Source organism: Pyrgilauda ruficollis, unplaced genomic scaffold (genome assembly GCF_017590135.1).
Source record: "Pyrgilauda ruficollis isolate IOZ18807 unplaced genomic scaffold, ASM1759013v1 scaffold25, whole genome shotgun sequence".
Lineage (NCBI taxonomy): Eukaryota > Metazoa > Chordata > Aves > Passeriformes > Passeridae > Pyrgilauda > Pyrgilauda ruficollis.
The window spans coordinates 15,775,342-15,799,464 of NW_024523822.1; the positions used below are offsets into that span (position 1 = coordinate 15,775,342).

General features: G+C 42.7%; 1 protein-coding gene across 1 annotated transcript in view; it reads right to left on the reverse strand.

Moving 5' to 3' along the window:
• Positions 1-8,939: 8,939 nt before the first annotated feature.
• EXT1 (exostosin glycosyltransferase 1) overlaps positions 8,940-24,123 on the reverse strand; it is a 176,309-nt gene continuing 161,125 nt past the window's right edge. The window contains exons 5-11 of the mRNA XM_041470729.1: positions 22,308-22,440; positions 20,837-20,955; positions 20,055-20,150; positions 16,966-17,055; positions 13,110-13,270; positions 11,947-12,118; positions 8,940-9,400 (exon numbers count right to left, since the gene is read on the reverse strand). Of these exons, the coding sequence (XP_041326663.1) occupies positions 9,215-9,400; positions 11,947-12,118; positions 13,110-13,270; positions 16,966-17,055; positions 20,055-20,150; positions 20,837-20,955; positions 22,308-22,440 (957 nt within the window). The 3' untranslated portion in view covers positions 8,940-9,214. The remainder of the gene's footprint in view (positions 9,401-11,946; positions 12,119-13,109; positions 13,271-16,965; positions 17,056-20,054; positions 20,151-20,836; positions 20,956-22,307; positions 22,441-24,123) is intronic.

Below are 24,123 nucleotides of genomic sequence, written 5' to 3' on the forward strand. Positions count from 1 at the left end.
TTTTCCTTAAAAGTTATAATGTGACAAATGTTTTATTTTAGCTTCTCTTGAGGATTTCCTGGATATTAAAAATAATCTTAATGTAGTCACTGGCTGGCATTAACATAGCACTTCAGCTGCCTGTTTCAGGGAAAGCAGAGGACTGTATTTTCCCCGCAGCCTTTCACAAGGTGCTGTTGTAAATGTGCTTTGTTATCTAGAAGTACCAAGACATCACTGGATTAAAAGGTATTTTAACTTCATGCTTTGAAAGTCTAATTCTGCTCTTTCTTGGGCTGAAAACAATCCATTGCCTTCACCACAAACAATAGGGATTTACACCAATCAAAGCAAGAGGAAAATCAGTTTTTTTCCTGATATATTGACCTCCATTATTCTGTTTTAAATTCTTAATTTTCAAATACAGTTTCAGATACTCTTAACTTATCTATTTTCATACTGTCTTCCCAGCTCCCTGATGCTCTGTCAGTGGTAGCAATAGTGTGGATGTGACAGTCATGCACACCTTATCTACTGCATTGTACAGAAGTTTAGGTGATGAGACTGTAAAATGGGGCAGATTTTCAGAAAAAGACCCAGCCTAGTATCCACAGAGCAGACCATGGTGGAACTAAAAGCTGAACATTTTAAAGTTACTGCAGGCATCTCTCCAAGATGGTCTAAATGAACTTGATGATCTTTAATGTCTCTTCCAAACCAAACCATTGTATGATTCTATGAAGATGTCCTAACAGATCCTAAATTCTTCCTAAAAATGTAGGATCTACAGGGCTACCAAATCAAATCCTCTCTGGGGGTGCCACAGACCTCAGGATGCTTTATACAAGGAGGTACTGACTGTGGATTCATTTTAGAAACAAAGAAAACTCACAATGTATCTCTCAATTGCCAGCAACTGATTTGTGGTTGTTTTGTGATTGTGAATGGGAGCTAGTTCTGTGTAGAGGGGAAGGGATGAACATGAGGGAAAATATTTTACGGCCTCAAAATTCTCATTTCTGCCAAAACTTTGAGAAAATGTATCTTTTGCAGTCATTACCTCAGCAGTTTGTGTTAACACTACATTCTTCTGAAATCTCAGAAATGACTTTAACTTATGTTTTCTGGAAAGAAATATAGCTGTTCCTTAATTTGCTTCACCACCAGCAGCAAGACAGCAGTTAATTACAGAAAGGAGACAGGTAAGAGCTCAAGCTGCACAGAGCTCCACTGCAGCATGGAGCACCCATCCAGCCTTAATGCATAATAGAAATGCAGGGGATGTGCAAATTCAGCTCCCCAGGACTAGCAGTACCTGGAGCTGGCAGCTCATAAAACCTGCACACAGCCCTGAAGTCATGCAGGGAAATGAAGTGTGGAATAAACCATATCATGCAGTGACTAGAATGTCACCTCACACTGCTCAAAATCTTGAGTAAAATCTGTTTCTCTCAGATAACATTAGAAAGGGAAAGCAGGCACTTGTTTCTTTTCTCTCTGCTAACCATTCAAAAATGAAAATAAAATAAGGCGTTGGTCAGTGCCAACTCTCTTATCTTCCTCCATTCAAGTGACAGCACAACGGGCTTCAGTCAGGTTGTTCAGAAAAGCTCTCAAGAGTGCATTCAAAGTCAAATTGATTATGTGCTAAATATTTTGGGGCAGATCCTCACTTCATGAAAGGAAGCAAGGTCCCAGGGACTTTGCAGACTTTGGCTTTGGTGTGTTCCAGCTAAGAACAGTTTTCATCGCCAGTGTGGCAGGCTAGCAGGCAAAACTGACACCAGCGTGGGATTCCCTCACTTAACATATCAACACAGAGATCTCCGGTGCAGGTTTTCTTCCTTTATGACCACTTTTCTCTAGAGCAGATGAAGTGGGCACAAGTCCCCAGGGATCCTACTCACCTGATTGGTTTTGGATTTGATCTCCACTTCCCCTGCAGGTTACCGAGGGGCGCGCTGCCACAGCAGGGGTTTGGCTGAGGTCAACATGGCACTTCTGAGGTGACCATTCCAGTTTTCTCCTTTACCTCATTTTGGTTCACATCACAGGGCTGATGCATCAGGTTTTAGCTTTTACATTTTTCAGATTCTGTACTGCTTTAGTGTGTGGGTCTGGGCTTCATATTAGGGGATAGTAAGCTCTCTTCACAGAGTAGGTAGACAAAACAATTCCTTCTCTAGCTGGGGACCCAAGGGCAAACAATCCAAATTTCATGATTTGGATCCTGAGAGCCCAAGAGCATAAACAATGTGCACTGGAGAGAGAAAAACAAGAAGGGTGGGACTTCGTGGGCTAAAGCTGTAACTGGACAATTAACTCCAATATGCAAATGGACCAGAACTTATAAAAGTGTGAGACTCTGTGACCAGTCATCCATTTTGTGACCATTTTGGGTTCATCTTGGGTGTAGCCCTGGCTGGGCTCTTGTGCTGCCCAAGGTGTTTCCATTGAGGCCTTTTAATAAATCCCTACTTTATTTTTTAGCTCCATCTAGTCTCTGTTCTAGGCCAGCCTTCACAAGACATCAGGGCCACACTGGAAAACACAAACTGAACCCTTTTCAGATGAAATAAAGCTGGAAGGGGCAGATGTGGACCTGACACACTCCACCCCCACATTTAAATCCCCACCTCCAAGGTAAATATAGCATGAAAGTCAGGTTTCAGACTACAGCTCTACACCAGTCAGTCCATGCTAAATGTCAATGGAGACACTGGCTTCTACAGATGTAGCTACTTGCATTTAATCAAATTAATCCACCAGCAGCTGTTTTGTATAAATAACATAGCAAAACCACAGAATTCAAGTGCTGGAGGAGTGTTGTGAGATAATTTTCAGGGAAACATGCTCATTTTCTGGCAGGGAGAAGCCCATAGGCAGTATCAGACACCACTGACTGCTGGGATGCTGTTTTGAAGGACTCTGTAGTGACACTGAAAACCAGAAGAGCAAACTCACATCTTTGAACCTCTTCCCAAGATGCATCAGTCTTCCATGACTGGCAGATGAGATGGGTTGATGGTATAAGGACCTCTGCATGCCCTGGCAGTCTGAACCCCAGAAGGGATGAGCCTGAACATCTCTGATGGGAACAAACCAGTGACTAAGCCACGATCCTGGGCCCACCAGCGTTATCAGGAGCTTTCCCAGTGTGGGATTCATCCGACCAGATGTTGGCATCTGTGCTGCAGATCCTGCAATCAGTGTGCTTGTACCATCAGCAGAGAGAAACCAACACACATGAGGCACAACTTACACTAAAGCCCATGTCTGAAACAGGTGAGGAGAAAAATCCCCAGCAGTTCTTTGTTCTGTTCGTCATCTGTGCAGGGAGACAGCATGGCCAAGCTCTGACAGAGAGAGAGGATGCTTTGTGCACATACAGAGTCAGGTGGGCTGAATGCAAACCCCTGTCACTGTGACAGGCTTCTGATACCCCCCCTCAACAATAAATATGGGTCATAAATCAATATATCCTCAGCCTGCAGGGACCAGTCTTCAAAGGCCTCCAGGCTGGTGGAGTGATTATTTTTGCACGTACACATTGCAGTGACTCCTTCTAAAAGGCACCGTTCCTACCAATGCCTGTGCCACAATGCAGGGACACTGTCCTGCTTTACACAAGTGACACAGACCAAAAGCTCTGCCCCCAGGTAAGACAGCAAACGCCTGTCAGTGCTGCTGGACTAGGACACTGTGTATACACGCTACACCACGCGTTTGTCAATGCAGGAGACGCAGGATATGCACAGAGCCAATGCTCAGTTCGGGCTGAGGAGAGAGCAGATAAAGAGCCTTTCATTTAACTACCCCAGACTTGAGATATGTGGCAACTGTGCTCCCAAATTTGCATTCTCAAGAATCAAAGCAAGATTTATTATTCTACCTTAAAAACAAGAACACACTGAAACAGAAATGTACGTCCTTTATTAACAACTTTTCAAAATAAATCTGAAGAAAAAAAGTCTTTGGTGACACTATCTATAAAACCAACCTATCTTAGATGGTAAACCTATGATGGTATACAGGTTAATGAAGTAAACCAAATTATATGGCTTTTAAATTTCTCATTCTCTCTTTTTCTCTCACTCACACATTTGCTTTAGGTTTAATTGCACCATGTTGTCAATAGTCAAACAAAGAGGGAGAAACACTTTAAAAAAGATGTGGCAGCACTATGAAAACATTGGTAATGCATTAGAAAATTTTTCTCAAAAATGTACATTTTATACAAAATAAGATTGTATTTTTTGTTTGCTTTTTTGCTTTACATTTGCCGACCTAAGAATTCCCATTTCAGGTTTCCATTCTCATAATCCAAACACTATACATATTTTCTCTCAAAATAAATATACAGAATTATGTACAAGGTCGCAAGGCCCATTGGATCATGACTAACCCACTGTGAAATAATCACTAAAAACATTGTGAAAGAGTGGGAGGGAGCATCTCAAAGCATCTGATGAGTCCCATACCCCCCCCAACCCCCCAGTTTAACCCTTGCCTAATTTAACTCCCTCTAATTTAATTCCAACTCAAAAAATGTGTGTGAAGACGGTTAAAATAGTGGTATAAAGGCCAGCTTGACTTAGTTTTAAACAAGGGTGAGATGTACAAAATTTTGGAAGATGCAGTTTTATTTCCAGCAGACACCAGCTAAGACCCTGTGTGGGGCAGGTCCCTCCTTGGAAGACCACAGGTCCGTCCTGTGAAACCCCACTAACGCCCAGGGAAATGGCTCTGTCAGGCTGATGCCCTTGAAGGCCACGTTTCCAGAACAGGCATCAGAGCCCGTCCAGGAATAGAAATAAAAAAGGAAAACAAAAGAGCAGACAACAAAACCACCCCCTGCTGTAAGAGGATGTTTAAGTGGAGGAATTAACAAATTGTTGTCGATCGATAACAGATGTTATGGTATTCCTTTAGTTTCAGCTGGGGAGTGCAAAAGAGGAGGACACGACATTGTACACTGGGCATGTAAAGATTTTTTAAAAATCTGAGTCTACATCTAGCTCTTTCTTTCATTGCTTCAAATGATGACTTCCATTCTCCAAACAACATCTTTTGGTAAATGAGCTATTTTAAAAGGCGCTCATTGGCGAAAGATTAATTTCTTTGCCAAAATCGGCTCTAAAAGAAAAACTGCAACCTGAAATTGATCAAATCCATGATGTTTTCCAATGGAAAAGATCAAAGTGCTCAATAGCCATGCATTAGCACACCAGTGTGTTCACTATGAAATTATTACAAAGCTTAAACATTCACATCTAGAAAAAGGTATGGTAATCATTAGAGATTCTCACAAAATAGAAAGAGGGCAAATAAAATCTTGTGCAGGCCCAAGGGACTGCAAGGAGTGCCAGGCACTTTCTATCTTGGATGTTTGCCCCTATTTTTGTGTCACATTTTTCTCAAGAAACCTTTCTCCAGCAATAGAACTCATTCAAATTATAACTGGGAAGGGTTTCTATTTTTTTTTTTTGCCTTTAATAAATTCAATTAAAAATTCATCAGTTCTCCCAAACTCTAATCCCTACTTCTATTCTGTTTTAATGGCATGGATCTATTCACATTCATCCACCCATCTCACCCCTGATTAAATTAAGGTCAGTAACCTTTACAAAAGGCCACATGCGTAACACTCAGTCAAGTCATCAGGCATTCAAGTACCTGTAAAGTAAAGGCTAACATAGCCTGCTGTTAATGAAAAATAATAATAAAAAAAACCTACAAAAGGAGCAACAAGGAATGAACCTTGTTTCAGCACCATCCGAATTGGGAGAGGAGAAAATAAAAGAATAAAGAGCCATTAACTTGCACCTAGGACACGACAAAAGAGTGATTTCATTCACTAAGGAAACAACACAGCTCTGTCCAGCTCAGGTAGACGTGGGAGGCTTTGCCTGCTGTCCTTAGGAGCACTGGCCAGCGAGTGTAACACACAGAGCCTCTGAGCTGGGGCTGTGTCCAGCTCTTGCCCTGTGCGCACGGAGACCGACGGCCGCTCTCCAGGCTGGCCGAGAGGGACATTCTTTCCCAGCAACACGACTGCACCCGGGTAACACGCGGCAAAGAGAAATGCTCCTACCTATCCACATCCCTTCTGGAGCTAAGCCTTCCATTGTTACTTGTTTAATTAGCAATCAGTAAACACAAGGGGCCTCGAATCACACTGAGAGTGAGCTTTAGCACAGTCTATTTCAGCCACCCCAAAAAGTATGACAACAGAATGTCAAACAGCTTAAAAGCTTGGCCTGACTTGCTGTACTCCAAAAATAGTTAGTTACTCCCTTTCTAACTGAAACTCCAACCCACGTGCTCCCAAATGGCATTTACTAAAACCCAAGCAGAACTGTAATTTTGTTTTAGTACGGGTCCCTCTTGCTGGCTACAGACCAGTGACTGCTTCCCTGAGGTGCAGAAGCTCTTGTGGACACGAGTGCTCACTCACCTGCACCCAGCACATGAGCAAAACGTGAGCCCTGCAAGCCTCATCCAGTGTTTGGCACATTCTCCAAAAAGCGAGTCTAAGGAGAAGGTCTATCCCAGTCCTTGAATGAGCTACCTGATCTGCAAGTCATGGGAGCCACTGAACCATTCACTCTGGAAAATAAAATCACTGGATTTCACCTTCCCATGCAGATCACCAAGCACAGACCTGAGAGCACAGGGAAGTGAGGTTCACGTTCTTACAAGATGGGCAGCTGAATTAGCAGCTCACCCGAACACAGACTGAAATATATCCTGCTCCCCTTGCCTACCTACTGTTGCCTCTTTACATTTCTCTCCACGTGCTGATTTAACTCTCTAAATTGGTATTAGAAAAAGCCAATAAATCACTGGACAGTTTTCCATGAGTTTAAAGAGCTGAATGGGCTCACAGAAGCATCTGGTGGCCACCACCATGGCAGAAGGTGCCAGGTGAGACTGCATGGCCAGGGAGTGGGAGAGCAACAGAAACTGAGGGAAAAGTGGCACCTTTTCCTTTCAGCAGCTTAAGTCACGAGCTGCAGTCTCACGTTTTGGCAGATTCCTTTAAAGATTTGGTTCAGATTTACAAGGGTATGTAGTGAAAGGACAAGGAGCAATGGTTTTAAAATGAAAGAAGGTAGATTTAGATCAGATATTAGGAAGAAATTCTTTACTGTGAGGGTGGTGAGGCACTGGAACAGGTTGCCCAGAACACGCTGGAGGTGTTCAAAGCCAGGCTGGATGAGGCTCTTAGCAACCTGGTCTAGTGGAAGATGTCCCTGCCCATGGCAGGGGGATTGGTACCAGATAATTTTCAAGATCCTTTCCAACCCAAACCATTCTATGATTCTAAAACAAAATGCCAGGAACCTGATGGTCCTGTCCTAACCTGATGTGCTCTGTTCAAATATTGCAATACATATGCAAAGCAAAGCACCCTCTGCAAGTCTTCATGTCAGGTTGCATTCAACATTTAGCAACATGTACTTATCACTTTGACAGCAACTTTCTGTTTAGGAATAATAATCTTAACAGCAAGAAAAATTATTTAAGCTTCACAGCATTCTCTCTACAATCAGTAACTATTACTTTTACAAAGAGGAAATTGGGGCATGCCCTGGTTATGTGAGTTGCTTAAAGCTGCATATTAAATTTGTGCCTGAGCCTGAATGAAACAGGTGGTCATTCTGGTCCAATTACTCTTCATCCCTACTAGAGGGGACTGGCAGTGACTGAAGAGTCACTACTCTTCATCCCTGCTACCAGACTGCCTGCTTACAAAGAAGTGAGGTATAGAAAGGCTTGCTGGTCTTCTGGGCATCAGCACTAAACCCTCTTGCTGTGACTTAACAGAGCTCCTCTTGGGGTGGGGATAATTATAGAGCACCCTGAAATGTGAGGGTTTGAGACATTTTTAAAGTGCTTATTTTCTTAGCAAACTGGAATGGCATCTTCCTGACCCAAATCACTGCTTCTGTTTTCATTCTTCAATGTAAAGAAACACATAAATAAGCAAAGGATTACAAAAAAAAAAAAAAAACAACTGGAATATTTCAATTTAAAAATACTTATATTTGAAATGCTAAAACCATTTTGGAGCATGAGCAGCACTCATCTTTCATAAGCAGGTTTTTTGTGTGAGTTACCCTGCCTGGGAACACCACCGGTGCCAGGACCCAGTGTCTGACCATATGCTTTAGTTCAGGTGTCAGACCTCCATGAGGGAATGTCTCTATATATTTGCACTTCCAAAAAAAAAAAAAAAAAAAAAAAAGGGAAAAAGAGAAGCCCGCGCTTTGATTTCAAATAAGCCACTAATGGGCCAAATTCCTGCACTGCAAGCACCAATGTGCTTTCTCGCTTTCCATCGACACTCCTTTTACCCTCAGAACGAAGCTACTTCTGGATGTTTAGCTGCCAAGTGGCACCACTGCCCGCAGCAGGGACTTGCACAGGCTCTGGGTGTCCCCCAGAGCCACCAGCCGGCCGTGCTGACTGCCCCGGGGCGCTCTGCCATCCATGGCAGGGACACTCAGATGTGCTCTGAGCACAGCACACGGCCCTGCAGCCCTGCTGTGCACGTGTGTCCCTGTGCTCCATGTCATGCTCCTGCACAATAATGCTCCTCTCTCCCTTCAAGGCAAGGCTGATTGCCTTTAAAACAGAGGTCCCCAACCAGAAGGATCTGCCCTCTCATTTGGCTCCTTGGAGATTCTCCAGTTTTCCAGCTGTCCAAAGGATTTCAGCCACAGGGGCCGCTATTGGCTGGGGAAAACAAGAAAAAAAAAGTTGGTAGTAAATGAGAAATATTAATACTACAGTTCTGTCCTGTTTGTGCTCAGTTTGTTTCTGAACCTGCTTCATTTTCCCCCAGTGAGATTCCAGCGTTTAACTGTGCAGGGAAAAAGGAATGAAAATTGCATTGACAATCAAATGCATAAAAGAAAGAAATGGCAGCTCTGAAATATTCACAACCAACACAATTTTGATTAAAGAAAGAACTCTGTTTTTAATAGGGTTTTTTTTTTTGATCATTAAAAAAGTTTAAACCTGCATAGCAATCATTTCAAAAATAATTATTTAATGTTCCATAATGAAACTGTACACGACCTAGTCCCAGCGGCAGCAGCCTGCCGGCGGTTGGGCGCAGTCCGGAGCAGCGGCGCCGGGACGCGGCTGGCGGGGTCGGGCGCTCGCTGTCGGCGGCACAGTCTGGCTCCCCAGGGGCCAGGGCGGCTCGGCCCCCTCAGCAGCGTCCTCAGAGGCGTTCAATGTCTCGGTACTTCTTCCTCAGGATGGAGACCTGGTCTTTAAAGAGGACAGGGTCGAGCCTCATCTGCGAGTGGATCAGCGGCATATAGCCAAACCAGCTGGCGAAAGTGTTCATGCAGCTCTGCCGCTGGGCAAAGTGGTCGGGGTCGGCCCAGCGCGAGGCCCGGGACGTCTGTGAGGAGAGGAGAGCAGAGATCAGAGTTGCCCTTGGCACACAGGATGGTGGAATGGCGGGCTGGGAGGACACCACGGCGCCCAGCCGCGCCAGGGCTCGGGGACACGCGGCTCTGCGGCGGCTGGAACCCGCCTGGGGACTCAAAGAGGGGAAGAACACCCTGCCTGCAGCAGAGCCAGTGCTGCTGAGCTGGACACCCCTGACTTCCCAAACAGAGCACAGGACAGGGCAGCATGGAAATATGAGTTCAACCATGAGCCAGCCTGTGGAACACAACACCCACAAGCAGCCCTCCCAAAGCTTGCCAGCACTCTATTTCACCCTATCCCTCACTCTTCTTTTTTTCAAATCCCCCAGCTATTTCAGAGACACAACAAGTTCTTAAAAACCACCGGGAAAAAACAGAAGGCCATTGCTTTCCAGCAGAGGTGCACACCCAAGGCCAGGCCAGTTGCTGCCCATGGTCTTCAGCCATAGGAAAAAAACAATTATTCAGGGTCAAACCTGAAATTTTGCAGTTCAGATCTGCAGGAATTTATACAGAAGTAATTTCAACCAGCTTATAACATAGATGTCCTTATGTGCCTGGCATTACTCATGTGTGTAGGTGCCCTACAGTGAAAAGCAAAGTGCTTCCAGGAATCCCTCTGGCCCAGTCCAGTACATCAGACAGCACTGTCTCACAGACTCAAAAAATGAACTGGAGTCCCACACTACATCATATTTAACTCTGACCCAAGGAAAACACCATGGTCTTTGACTGCATACATGCAAAATATTCTGCAGGATTTTCCAGAGTTCAGGGCAGCTGTAATTCCTGTGGATGTCCATTGAAACTCAGCAGCTCTGGGAAAAAAAGACCCTAGCAGCTTTAAAGCTGCTATTATTCTTTGTCTGTACCTAAAGAACATTTATGAACATAATATATCTATTATTTAAGATAAAGTATGAATGTTGAGAACCTAGGGATTTTTTGTGCCACTCCCCATGCATCTCTCTATAGCAGTTATGTTTCCACTATACTGTAAAAACAAATATAAATTGATAAAGTCAAAGGATGTAAATTAAAACTTGAAGAAACAGATAAAGTCAGGAACTTGCCAAATGACTGTGATACTAGACTTGATCTTGGTCCAAGGCCTATCCAGTTTAGCTCAAGTGGTAGGTTATAATGTGCATTGATTACAGCCTCCTGATTACACAGAGCCCCTAAAGAGCCAGTAAAAGCTTGTTGCTAGAGGATTATAGCAGGTATTTTGGCCATTAACACTGAATTTCCATATGACTATTCATCTCTGTCACAACACTGAGGTTATGTTAATTTTTTATTTGTCTTTCAAGGAATTATGAACATGGTCCATTACATTTCCCAAAGCTGCAGGAACAACTTGTCTTTAGGAGAGAGTTATAGTTCATGGCTGACTCGAGTCACCCGTGCTGTAAGATGAAAAATGAACGTTCCAGCTTTGCCAAACAGCCAAAGCACAGCCCTGTGGAGAGGCGAGGCTGAAGCTGGAAGCAATAGGTACTTTCTGGATGGCACCTTCTTGTTCACAGAAGGTCTCCTGGGCACCCAGATGAGTCAGAATTGCTGAATGCTACCAAAGCTACCCATACCTCTGGTGCAAGCACACTGACACAGAGATAATGGAGTTTACAAACTGGCATGGCAACTCCCCCGTCAAAGATCTGAGTAATGCTACCAGGGGAAAATGGGAGGGGAAAATCGAGGGCCCTTCTTTCACCTGCCCCCTGGTAATCATGGTGCTGTTTGCATTGAGATCACTGACACCATGGCAGCACAGATGGGAGGCTGTTCAGGACTTGCAGGTTTTGCAGGACTTGCTATTCCCCTCATTGCTCTCTCATATAGAGCAGGAGGACAAGTGTCCCCACACCACCATGCATCCAAGAAGTTACTAGAGGTACTTCTGCAATGACAGAAGGCTTATCCAGTATCTGGAAGAGGGCCTAAAACAAGTACTTCATGGCTGCTAATGAGTGATGGCATGACTGTGGGATAAAATGTTCCCTGTGGGGAAAAAACACTTGCATATCACAAATTATCTCTGTTGTGACAGTTCAGTGTCAGTGCTTGAATCACACTATATAATTTAAAATAGCACAGGGACAGCCTGGTACATTATATTAATTAATAATAATAAAAAAATAGAAAATCTTTCTAGAATTTACTTATGCTTGTACCATTCCATGACTAGGTCTTGGGTCTAGAATACTTACTTAGAAAGTTAGGGTTTAAGTGGAATTCAGTCACCACAAACATCAGTTCCAGGAGTTTGGGATCACCATGACTAACACCATGTCAGAAAACTATGAAGGGAAGCAGCATTCACAGTAGACATTTGCCAGTTTTCTTTTTTCTTCATTATAATAAGCACATCTAAAGTCTATTCACAGTTCTGCTAAACTAGAAACTGCAAAAATATTTGACAGAATTGTATCACTCTGTAAGCCTAACCCAGAAGTGAACCTGTTACGTTATCAATACATCCCAACTGCTAAAACATGCTGTGATTACATACCTGTCCCATCATGGTCTCCTTATACTGTTTTTTCTGTGTTACTTTGATTGGAGGCAATTTTGTCACGGCTGACACCAAAAAATTCATTAGAATGTCCTCACAATTGGCCAGTTGGTCCACCATATTCTTTAGGCTGGCAGGCAGGTAATGAGTGTACAGGTAGTGATAATATCTGGAAACCAACAGCAGTGTTATTAATACAAGTGACTGGGCTTTCAGGTATCCAGGACATTTCTATCTCAGTTGAGACCCAGGTTTTGTACTCATCTCCCAATACAGCATTTCCTTTCTTTGGTCGCACCCTCCAAAAAAAGAAGGGGAAACAAATCAGTTTCTCATCAAGACAGTAAACAGTGCTAAAGGAGAAAGAGAACACATACCTTTTTTGCAACCACCTTGAAAGAAACAATGTGGGCCTAAGTATCAAGATAATGGACAAGGAGGAAGGAGAGCCCCACTGTGCTACAATGTGATAGACAACACTGATGAATTCATCCTCCGTACTTTCTTTCCAAACTGTTCAGTTGGAAAGAACTCATATTAAAACTGCCCTACTACTGTTCTTATTGTTGAAATTATTCTCCTTTTGGTCTATATCATCCCCTGTAACCTGTCTTCTCCTTTGTGGGGGTGTAGATTAGAGATTCCAGAATTTTGTTCTTCTTTAAATGTAGAGAGGACTTTGGTCTGCTGAAGTTCTAACAACATAAGTTTTCTCCAACATGCTGCAATATGTTGAACTGTCACATGCCCATTGTAGCACATTTCTAGAGTAGCCAGAAGACTTTGCAGTCTGTAGCTGTCAGCCAACACATACCCAGAGCTGGTCTGGAAGTAACCTCCTTTCTGCTATGCTACAGGCCATTCAGCCAAGCAGCTTAATGAATTCAGGAACTCTTTGAAGTATGTAATTCCTGATGTTAAAAAGAGCAGTCCAACTGCCTCAAAACACAAGTGACTTCAAAGAGACCCAACAAGTGCAGTAATGATTACCAGATCCCCAGAGCTAAACCAAGAACTTAAATTATTACCCCATAAAAAGTAGACCCATGTACTATCTTTCCATTTTTTCCCCTCCCCAGAAGAATGTTCTTCACACCCCACCCCCTCTTTACTATTTTGTTTCATACACAAGAAGGATAGCAGATGCTCTGGATTCTTACTTGTGGTAAATAGCAGCTCCTGTCAATACCATGGAATAGTCATTAGTCCATTTGGAGGTGTACCCCCACCTCTCCTTAGTGTTGTCCCAGAAGTGACTACGTGCAGGATACCCTACAATCCTCTCTGGAAAGCTCTGCCAAACTGTAAAGGCAAAATCCACCTGTGGACAAAGGTACAAGCCAAATGAATACCGAAACTGTTTCAACAAATGTCAACAAAACAAAATGCTACCTTGCCACTAATTCGCAGTTCAAAATCTTGGAACTGTTGCAAAACAGTAATTCTGTGTATTCATCAGTAAATTAAACTGACTGCTTGACATTTTGCCCTATAATTATGCACATTTTAATGGTTCCTGTTAAAGGCAGTCTAGAGCATCACAGCATTACATTAACATTTTCAAGCTTGCCCTTTACATATCAAACCTTTTCAAGTTACAGAAAGAATGGGTGTAGGTGCATGTATTTATACCTCGATGCAATACCAACTGGTAATAGCCATGTGGTAAACTTAAATTTTTGCACATCTTTGTGCACCGCACCTACCACTTTATCACTGTTAACACAGAGTTTGGAAAATCAGGAGTCAAGCACTTTAAATGGTAAAGGTGGCTCAGTGAAAATAAAACAGTCAGTGTGGAGTCCTTTTATATTTTCCAATGGTTTTGAGCCTTCTGAAGACCATGTCAGTCATACTTTCAAGACTGTCAATACAACCAAAAAGGTTGAAGATATAGCTTAATAAAGAGAAAGATAAAATTGCCATTTAGTTAAATTGCATAAGGGAGCCTAAACTTTATGAAAAACACTTTATATTGTATGAGCCACAAGAGCATGTCAAATGCTGCCAATGGCATTTTTTTATTTTATTGTCTTGCTGTAACTATTCTAATAACTCAAATCTCTGAGAATTGAGAAGTGACAGCACATTGCTACCCCATGATCGTACCAAACAAAATCTAGTGGTATTAGGTAAGGGAGGATCGGGGTAGTCTGCGAAATGATTGTCAGCATTGAGAAGAGTTTGGGAAAAATATATATGGAAAGATTTTATCAATGGTTGGCAGTCCCTCCCCTTCAACTTAGATTTTGGAGCCTAAGCTAGACTGAAATTTTTTAAGAGTTATACACAATTCTTATTGTCCTAGTCAAACCCCAAAAAAAAGAGGGCTTTGTTTCTGCACCGCACATTAGGTTCCCCTCAGTACCAGAGGGACCTAAAACTTCAATCAAAAATGTTTGAAAAGCCTTCCAAGAATGCAGTCAAAGTAAAGGGTGTAGAGGTTAGGTAAAGAATAGCTGCTCTGAGAACAGTCCCATTTTGTGTTGATTACTGTCAGACTTCTCACATTTACAGTGTTTTTGTGAAACAGAAGAGTCACACATGGGTTGAAATACAAAGTTAGGGCCTGGTTATTTTCTTTAAAGTTGTTTCAAGGAATCTGAGGCCAGCCATAGACAATGTGCACAAACCAGTTACCGTTGTGATAGTTCTGATCTCATCCAAATCAATACCACATGAAAGAACTGAAGGGATTTTTTTCCTATAAAGGCCTTTCCCATAAAACGTGACATCTGTTTTCTTTAGAGAAGTCTGAGAATCTCAAACTTAAATAAATAATAAAATTGCTGCACCCAGTGCTCTCTCTCATGCTTTCAACTATATGCCCTTGAACTTAGGGAGATGCACTGAAGCAAACACCCTAAAAGAAAAGTCCCTTTATTTAAAAAGCCCCTCAGGTCTCATCCTAAGTAATTTCCAGCAGCACTGCCACACTCGGCTGATCACCAGGAAAACCCAGCCAAGCTGGCAGTCTCTTAAACCTCTGGTTCATGACCCACGCTGATTCCTAATGACTTCCCACGCACACACCCCTCTGTGCCTGTGGAACAGCTCCTCTCACAGAACAATTACGTGCCGTTCTGTTGAGAATGGAAAACCTTTCCTATGCCGGGGTCAGACAGTCCAGAGGATGTGCCTGGTGACTGCTGCTCTCAATGGGAATGTGATTGTCTTTGACCATGTTTCTAAACTGCCTTTTCTGGGCCTTATAGCTGTGCCACCACCACCCTCCATGGGTAGCTAGTTTCAAAGGAAATGTCACATCACATTGGTGTAAGCTGTACCATGGGGGAAGTGAAGCAATAGAGAGTTGTCTCTTCATGAAGAGCCACCAAGCAGAGCTGCTAGTGCTGGCACCCTGGCAGAGATGTGCTGGAGCTGCAAGGTGTGTTCCAGCAAGAGCTGGCCAGCTGGTTCTGTCTGCAGCACAGAGACCAGGGGACTCGTAAAGCAAATACCCACTGTGCAAACACATAGGATCAGCAGTAAGTTGCTCACAGGAGCAACAGAGAAAACAAAGCAAAGTAACAAAGTCACAAAGAAAAGTGTAGGCTGTCTCACACAACAGCATATATTTGTGCTTCAAAATGTTTAGGGCAAAACATGGCCAAGTCGAATGAGAAACACTATTTATTTCATAGTTGATATGTGTTCCAGAAGCCTGTATGACTCTGAAGTTTGTAGTATGACTAAATACCAGTTAAAACAAAACAAAGCCTCAAATCCTCAGGGAATCCACCGGCTGGATTGCTGTAAATACCCTGTCAGTGCAATGAAGTCCTTTAGAGGCATTACCATGATCCCCAGGGCCGCTGACATGGGACCCTTCATCCTGAGCAACAACCTGCTTAGGAAGTCCAGCCCAAGGAGAAATGTCTTTTATTGCTTTGGGGTTTCTGTGGGCTGTGCAGGTTTGCACACAAGTGCTTTGGCAGCAGCCATATTCTTCCTCATCTAGCAGAAACTACCAAGGGGTAACACTGGTATCAAAGAGGTTCAATGTCAACTATTTATTTCATTTTTGAAGTAAAAGAGAGCTACCATGGCAGTTTCTTGAGCAGACTAACCACAGCACATCATCTGTACAGGGGAGAAGAGCAGTTGCAATCTCATGCATTTAGAACAAATTCAGTGACATCTCAGGGTATATAGCAGTGACTGAAGACTAATGTTACGCGTTTCTTCACTGACATTTAAGTACTGGCAGCATCAATGAAAGATCCCCATCACTGACAAAAATGCATTTTTATGTAGGTGAAGTGGGGAGAGCAGAATGACCATGGACATGGAGGAAAAAGGGAAAACAAAAGAAAATCGAGTTTTTCAAGCTATTCCCTGGCCATCATTAATAATGTATTTCCCAAATATTGCACTCTATATAAACTGTCATCAGTTTCCCTTGTGGTTCTCAGGAAGAGGTTCTAGAAATCAATACTCATCCCAGTTGTAAAAATTGGTTTTCTACAGTATTTTTCTTTTCTTAGTGCTATCTTGCTCTTGGCACAGACACTCGAGCACCTAAACTAGCAAAGATCTGCAATTTTATGGGCTGACACAATGGGGAGAGAGCATTCCTCAGTGAAATCTGCACTAGGGTGGCAATGCTGTCTTTTGGAGTGATAGCAGTCCCCTTCTGCTGAAGAGCCTTCCTCCTCTACCTACACCCTCTACTGATAATGTGGGGGGGGAAGCTACCCCAATCAGAAAAGTGAGAGCAGAATATTAAAGCTGACTGCTCTTGGCTGCCTACACCCGCCTGCAGCTATGTTACTAAAATAATAAAGAACGGAAGAACCATATGCTAATGATGAGCCAATTAACCAGGGCGAGAAGCTCCTCTGATGGCAGGCAGTGGCAGGGTTGCTGAAACAAGTGCAGCACGTTAAATCTGAGGAGTGTAGCAGGAAATCTTGTAACATTTGCTCATTGGCAAAAGCAAAAGAAGAGCGTATCTGCTGTGCTCAGGCTGAGCCCAGGAGCCAAGCAGACTCCCAAGATGACTGAGAGCCTTACCTCAGTGGTTGAAAGCACGGTGTCCTCATCCAGGCTCAGCACTGCGTCTGTCACTATGTTGTCGTAGGGTAGGAAGCGACTGCTCATAACCTGTGGGTATTCAAGGCAGAAGGGGAAGAAATAAAAATCACTTGAAGGACTCATTTCCAAGGCAAATACTTAATTTTATTCTTCACTCTTATTTCCTCTTGTCTGAGGTAGGTGGCATATTTCTGTCTGGTGGAAAGGACCCTTCAGCTCTAAAGTGAAGGAGTGTCATTTTTGTCACCCCAGCAGTCTGCCTATACCTTCTATCTGAGGAGTAATTTCTGAATAGACCTCCCACTTTGCAGCAGGCCGCTTTCCTTTAGTGACAAACTGCATTGGTCTGTACTGATAATTAGATGTGCCTACATCTTCTTTGTGGAGGATATTTTCTCTGGTGGCTAGGACTGTCCCTCTGCTCTCCTACAGGGTGTGAGGATCAAAGGTAATGAACACTGCGAAGGACTTTGCAGCCTTCATAAGCTTACACAGCTGGGAAACCAAACAGCCCAGGCTGTGTGTGAAGGATGTAATACTACCAGGATGGTACAACATTCTCCATCAGAAAAGGAGAATATGCTAAAGAACTTGAGCTTTTAAAGCTCACATTGAGCTTTATCTGCATGAAGATTTCTATAGGCATTGTAGCATTTTAAGAAGTCACATTCTTAAATGGCCTTCCCGTACCTGAAGGGAGCCTGAAAGAAAGATGGAGAGGGACGTTTTGCAAGAGCATGTAGTGACAACACAAGGGGGAATGGATTCAAACAAGAGAGAGTAGGTTTAGATTAGGTATTAGGAAAAAATTCTTTACTGTGAGGGTGGTGAGGCACTGTAACAGGTTGCCCAGAGAAACTGTGGATGCCCCCATCCCTGGGAGAGTTCATGGCCAGGCTGCACAGGGCTCTGAGCAACCTGGTCTAGGGGATGGTTTCTTGGTCCATGGCAGGGGGGTTGGCACTAGATAGTCTTTAAGTCCCTTCCAACTCAAACCATTCTATATATAAAAAACTATATACAGAATAAGCTTTTAAAAGATATAACGGGACAGTCCTCAAAGTAATAGGAAATAGATGGGAAAGTTGGATCAAAAAGATAAGAGCAAGAAATGAAAATCCATATGGTTTCTTTATCAGACTAAACAGCACCTTTTGAGAACTGATGAAGAATAACAAGGACACAACACATTTTGTTTCCCTCATTTGCTAGGAAAAATAGCCTGGTTAGTTACTAGACTTCTTTACCAATTTACTATCCAAGAAAACACTTCAAAGGTCAAGCCCAGTAAGAGGAATCCACTGTATGGAAACAGGGACATGAAGAAGAGAAGGAAGAGAAGTTTTACACAGTCCTCATAATTGACATGGTCAGTTCTACATCCCTGGAACCTGTTTGGGAACAGGTCTTCCGAATCTATGCCTTGATTCAGAGAAAGATCTATCTCCATAATCAAGATGTTCACAATGTCTGTCTGGAGAGCACCCCTTCATCACTGTGATGGCCTTGGTCCAGGGAGGCAGGGCTCTGATGAAGAGGTGATCTGGCTGGGGCTGAGGGCGTTGCTTTGCTTACACGAAGATGAAGCAGAGCAAGCAGCCAGCAGGAGACCCATGTTCTCATCCCTAATCTTTTACAGACTGTGCAAAAATTTTAAATAGTACAATAGTCAGGACTCGCCATGTGTTTTTTTAATAGCTAAAGTACCATTTTGTAAAATGGGTGTTATAATATTTGATTTCAAGGGAGGAGTGAAGGTTTGGTAAAGGCAGACCACCATGATCAGCTGCATGGAGTACTGGTGCCTGCCAGCAGGTCTTGGCCAAGTTTGGAGATGAAAAGCAGTTCCTTTGTGTAGCCTTTGAACTGTGTTGCTCTGGCCCTGCAAACTTTGTCTAAAAAAACAGCTTTGCACATAAAAAGCCATTTGGAATACGCTGGGATATTAGAGGGAAGAGACTGTCCACTATAAACACACCTTTATGTACTCAGGAGACTCATTTGTAATTTAAACAGTGCCTGGGGCCAATTTCTACAAACATTATAGCACCGGTCAGAGATTTCTCCTCTATCTCACCTCTGCTAGTTTTACAAAAATTAAATAAAAACACTTAGAACATTCAAAAGTCTCAGAAATCTCTACAACCTTTCTTGGCCCTGCAGCAATTCTCCTGATACTGTTTACATGGATAGCTAAGGCCAGAGCCTTTAGCTGCCAACCTTGCAGGGCTCTCTGTCTCTTTTTGAGGTGACAGGTAGAAAAGACCAAAGACAAGATTACAAATTCAAAATAGGACTGTACAGGCAAAGCAACTAGAAGTTCCCTTTGCCAACGCAGAGCTCTGGAGCCAGCTGACAGAGACTGCAGAGAGGTCCAGCTCAAATCTGTTTCAGATTCTAGAAGCAGGAAGTCTTGCTTCTCTCAGGCCTGCATTTGGAAAGGATTCATCCACTGAAGTGAGAATTTAAAAAAGCTCTTTTCTCATCTGATGGCATCTATTTACACTTTGTGAAAGTACAAAGAAGACATGTGTGTTGCACAGCAAGAGATGACATGGTGAATTGTTCCTACACAAGTGTTCCATGTCCCTTCCAATTTTTTTTTGATGGCAGCAGCACCTCTCAAGGCCATAAAAGAAGATACTTTTTCAAAGACAAGTTCTCATTTTTAACTCTGCTTTTGAGTCCACAGCTGACCCCCAAGTCTTGCATGTGACTTCTCAGACTCAAGGAGTGCAGCTGCATCGCTACTTTCATGCACCTGCAGAGAGATGGAATCTCCAGCGATGGGGTCAGCACTATCTGCTGGTGGGGTCACATTTCAAAACTGGGTCCCACCTGTGAATCTCAGATTCAAGGCATTAATTGTCATGCTGAGGATTTCTGAGTGCACAGGGCCCATGCATGAAACAGAAATCTGCAACTAAGCTGGTACAAAAGGCCAAGGAATAGAAGGGAGCTGTCATTTTGTTGAGAACTACAAAGCTTTCACCAAAGCTGCTGGAAAAATAAATTCCCATCCCATCAGAGAATGCAGGCAACCTTTTACCATGCTCCTCTCCACCTACCTTGCTTTCTCCTTCAATGACTATGACAGGCACAGAAGTGGCAGGCCAGCGGTGTTTGGCTGGGAGAGGTTTATCACAATTCCATAAAACAATAATCTGAAAGAGAATATTGGACCATGATCAAAGATCTTTGTGGATTTCCAGACAGACATGTTAAATTCAAGTTAGGATTTTTAAAATCAAAAGCTATGAAACAAATCTGCATAAAAATAACACTTCCTACATTCATTTCACCCAAGCCGACCACTTACAATATATACCCTCTCAGGCAAATATAGGTTGGACAGGAATTTGGGAAGTCTCTGTCTCAGCCACACGATACAGATGTGACTGATTTACTGTGGCTCTCATTAAAGGCAAAACCACTTGTGACACTCCACTGCAAGAGGGTGCTCCTACTGAACTCCCCAGGGTTTTTTTAGAAAAGCCAAAATCCTGGCACTGATGAGATTAAGAGTCACAGCAGGAGGAAGGAAGATCATGTAATGGCTCTTGAGGCATAGGTATCCTTGTGCAGTTTGCAGCACACACAATGGACTTTGAAGTGCACTCATTATTTTACCTGTCTCATGTAACAATGGGTTTAATTACTATCTCTATTCCACTCCCATTATACTCCGAATTTTTATTTCCATTGCATGTAGGTCATAGACCATAGAAATCTCAGAGGAAAGAAATTGAATTGAAACAGGGGGTTGAAACAAGACTGAGTCACTAGGCTACAGATTCCTGGCAGAGTGGTTTATCTCTGCTGTGACTGCCAGTCAAACAGTGCTGCTTACCTGTGCACAGTACTGGGACTTGGCTACAGCAACCAGGAGTTTCAGCACAGGCTGAGATTGGGAAACCAGGGGAGTTACTGCGTGGATAACGGCAGTGAATGTGGAAAGAGGCTTCAGACCTGAAGTGAAGAGAGACATGTTCAGTAAAGACGAAATCGCCCCAGTTATTACAGATTAAAGGACTTTGGGGATGGAAAAAACAATCTGCACTTAATGCAAACCTTGCCAGGTTTTTTTAGGTCATCTCCCCTCCTCTCAGATATCAGATGCTTCAGAGGAGTTCACACTTCCCTTTAACTCCCACTCTGCGCCTTTAACTTCCACTCTGAAATACCGGACTCCAAAACAATTATTTCCTTTTCTTACTCACTGTTTCCACAGATGTTCTGTTATCTCTTTTTTTTTCATTCGGTTTGTCCCACAATATTGACATCTAGTTTGTTCAGCCAAATGTCTTTCTCGACACAGATTCTGTTTTTGCTGCCTGGCTCTGGATGCTTGATGTTTTTTACAGATTATCTCCACAAATTCCAGAAGCTTATTCATTTTCCTCAGTTCCATTACAGACTCTGTCAGATTTTTGCTCTTTCTGGGTTGATTCCTATCCACATGCATCTTCAATTACATCCTGAGCTGATAATTCTGCTTGCATCCTTGCCTTCCATTTTTAAATTTTTGTCTTGCTATGAGTTCCTTTTTTGCCTGGAATAACACATCCTACTGGCACCCACCCTTCATTACTGCTCTCAACCTCATCTAAATTCATCAGTGTGGGGGTCATAGTCGTTTTTCATCAGAATTAGCACAGAAACCTTCTTCTCCCTTTTTTTAACACAGTAACTGTCAATTTTTAGCAGGTGAGCAGTACAGATCCACACAAGTGGGATGGCAGGGGCTGAGCCAAAAGTAGCAGCAATCTGGTAAGCAGGATCCCTTCAGCCTGGAGGCACATTCGCCTGCAGAACTCATTGTTCAAGCTCTGCTTCAGGAAAAAGCCATGAACCTACACCCTATTAATTTCTTCTAGTGGGATTTGTATGAAGACACATAGTATGCAGAGTAAATCCATACCAAGTGTGCATTCCAATAAAAAGTGTCATGGGTAAATTACCACTTTTCCAATTTGCCAAGCACAAATAAACAAAGAAAGGAAAAAGCTATTCCTCTTATGTCCCCTCAGGCCATGAATGGGTCAGCAACTCAGGCATTAATTACCAGCAACTGAAAAGTATGAAGGAACATACTTTTTTTTTCCAAACAATCTCTGCAAGCAAGAGGCACATGATGCATGTTGATGAGTCAGAGATGTTACAGTCTACAGTGGGTAGTGAAGATTGAGACAGGACAAATGAAAGGCATCATTAACTAGAAATGAATGGTAAGTCACCTGGCACATGCTACTCAAAGACAAAACTTCAAAATTCCACTAGAAATTCCAGATGCTACTACATTATAGCAAGGATTCACTCACCAAGATTAGCATAGTAGTAAGGAAAATCTCCCAGATATGAGGAATATTGTGGCAGTACAAATAACCCTCCAGGATGTTTGTTCCATATTAAGCTGTTACGTGATATGTGCTTAAATATTCTGTCCTGAATAATCTGGAAAACAAGAGAAGTAATGATTTTTAAATAGACTGTCATAGTCACTGGTAGAAGCTTCAGAGACTCCAGCTGACTGGAATTATCACCCATTCTGCAAAAAGCTGAGGCACACAAATCACTAGATACTCCTCCTTGATCTCTGTTAAAAGGACTCAGAACCTGCACACTCCAACACCACTTCAGTAGCTCAGGCTTTGTGCCATAGGTTTTAGAGCACCTGATTAGTCTCTCTGGACATGGGGACCATACAATTGATTGCATTTTATATTTCAAGTCAAATATTTTGTCTATTTGAGCCTCTTAGCAGTTGTAAACCTGATTAGTTCATTGTCAGCTTTACTATCCAGAACTCACAGAAGATAATTATTGCAAGATGGCATTAAAAAACTAAGTAATATTAGGAGATAAGGAGAGTACTCGAAACCAAAAAGACTTTCAGCAAATCAGGCTGCACTAATTATTATTTTTTTCTTAATTATAAAGGGATATTAGCATTCAGATGCATCACTGATTCCACATCTCAGTTCTGTAACAGTTCTTCGTTGGATGAAACAGACAATCTTTTCACAACTACTCTCTGACTCTATAGGGGACCAGCGATTCCTAGATTTTTAGGGTCAGAACAGATTGCTAGGTCATCTACTTTATCACCTAGAATACCACAAGTAAAAAAGAAAAAAAAGATAGCAGGCCATACAATTAGTGTGTATTTATGAAATTACAGTTGCTTCACATTGGATGCCTGATTGCAGGAACAAGAGTGGTTCTTACGCTGATGGGAAATCCTTTAAACTTCCTGCAAAGACAAGATTCAGTGGTGGGAATCTCTGATTGATAGGACAAATTCAGCCTCCAAAGGAGGTCCAACTTTCTAAGTGCAATACACTCCTGAGCCACATATTCTTACAGATTTGCCTTCCCTTGGAGCATTAGAAGTAAGCAGGTCTGGAGATGGAATGCTGCAAAGGGCCAGTGGGTGGTGAAGGATGAATTTTCCCCCAAGCTGGCTAAGCAGGAATGCCTTGCCTTCTTCTAAAGCTCATCTTTTGTTATCTTCCAAGGAGGTTTTCATGTCACTGGCAGTTCATGCAGTGCACAGAGCTTGAGTGCCAAGAACATGTTGGTTGTTCTAACCCAATGTCTTTGGCCTTAACACAGATGTATCTGGGTGAAACTTCATGTCTCTGAAGCTGGATTGAAGTGTAGGAAAACCAAAACACAAGGAAAAAGACCCACCGCAAGAAGAACAAAAGCAGCTGCTGCAGTCTAAGCAAACTAAAGTCTCTGTAAGCTAAGTTCAGGGACATTTGGTCAATACATGAATAAGTATTGCCACAAGCAGCAATTTTCCTGGAATTTTTGATTGCCATGACAAGAAAAGATTAAAACACCAGTTACATTGTGTTAGACAATCCACTGCTGGTGGCAATACATGTACTGCTAAACTGGGGCAGATGTTAAATGCATGCTTTTCTGAATTTTGCCTACAGCCAATTACCATAGCTAATATGCAGTAATTCACTCACATGAGTAAGTTAATTTAACTTTTTGTTTTGGAATAACAGACTTAGGACTATAATGCCATCACTGACAAGAATGTATCTGAATATTTCTAGTTGAGAAGTTGGGTGTATCAGTTGTCAGATCTCCCACATGGCAGTGGGGACAGGAAAATACACA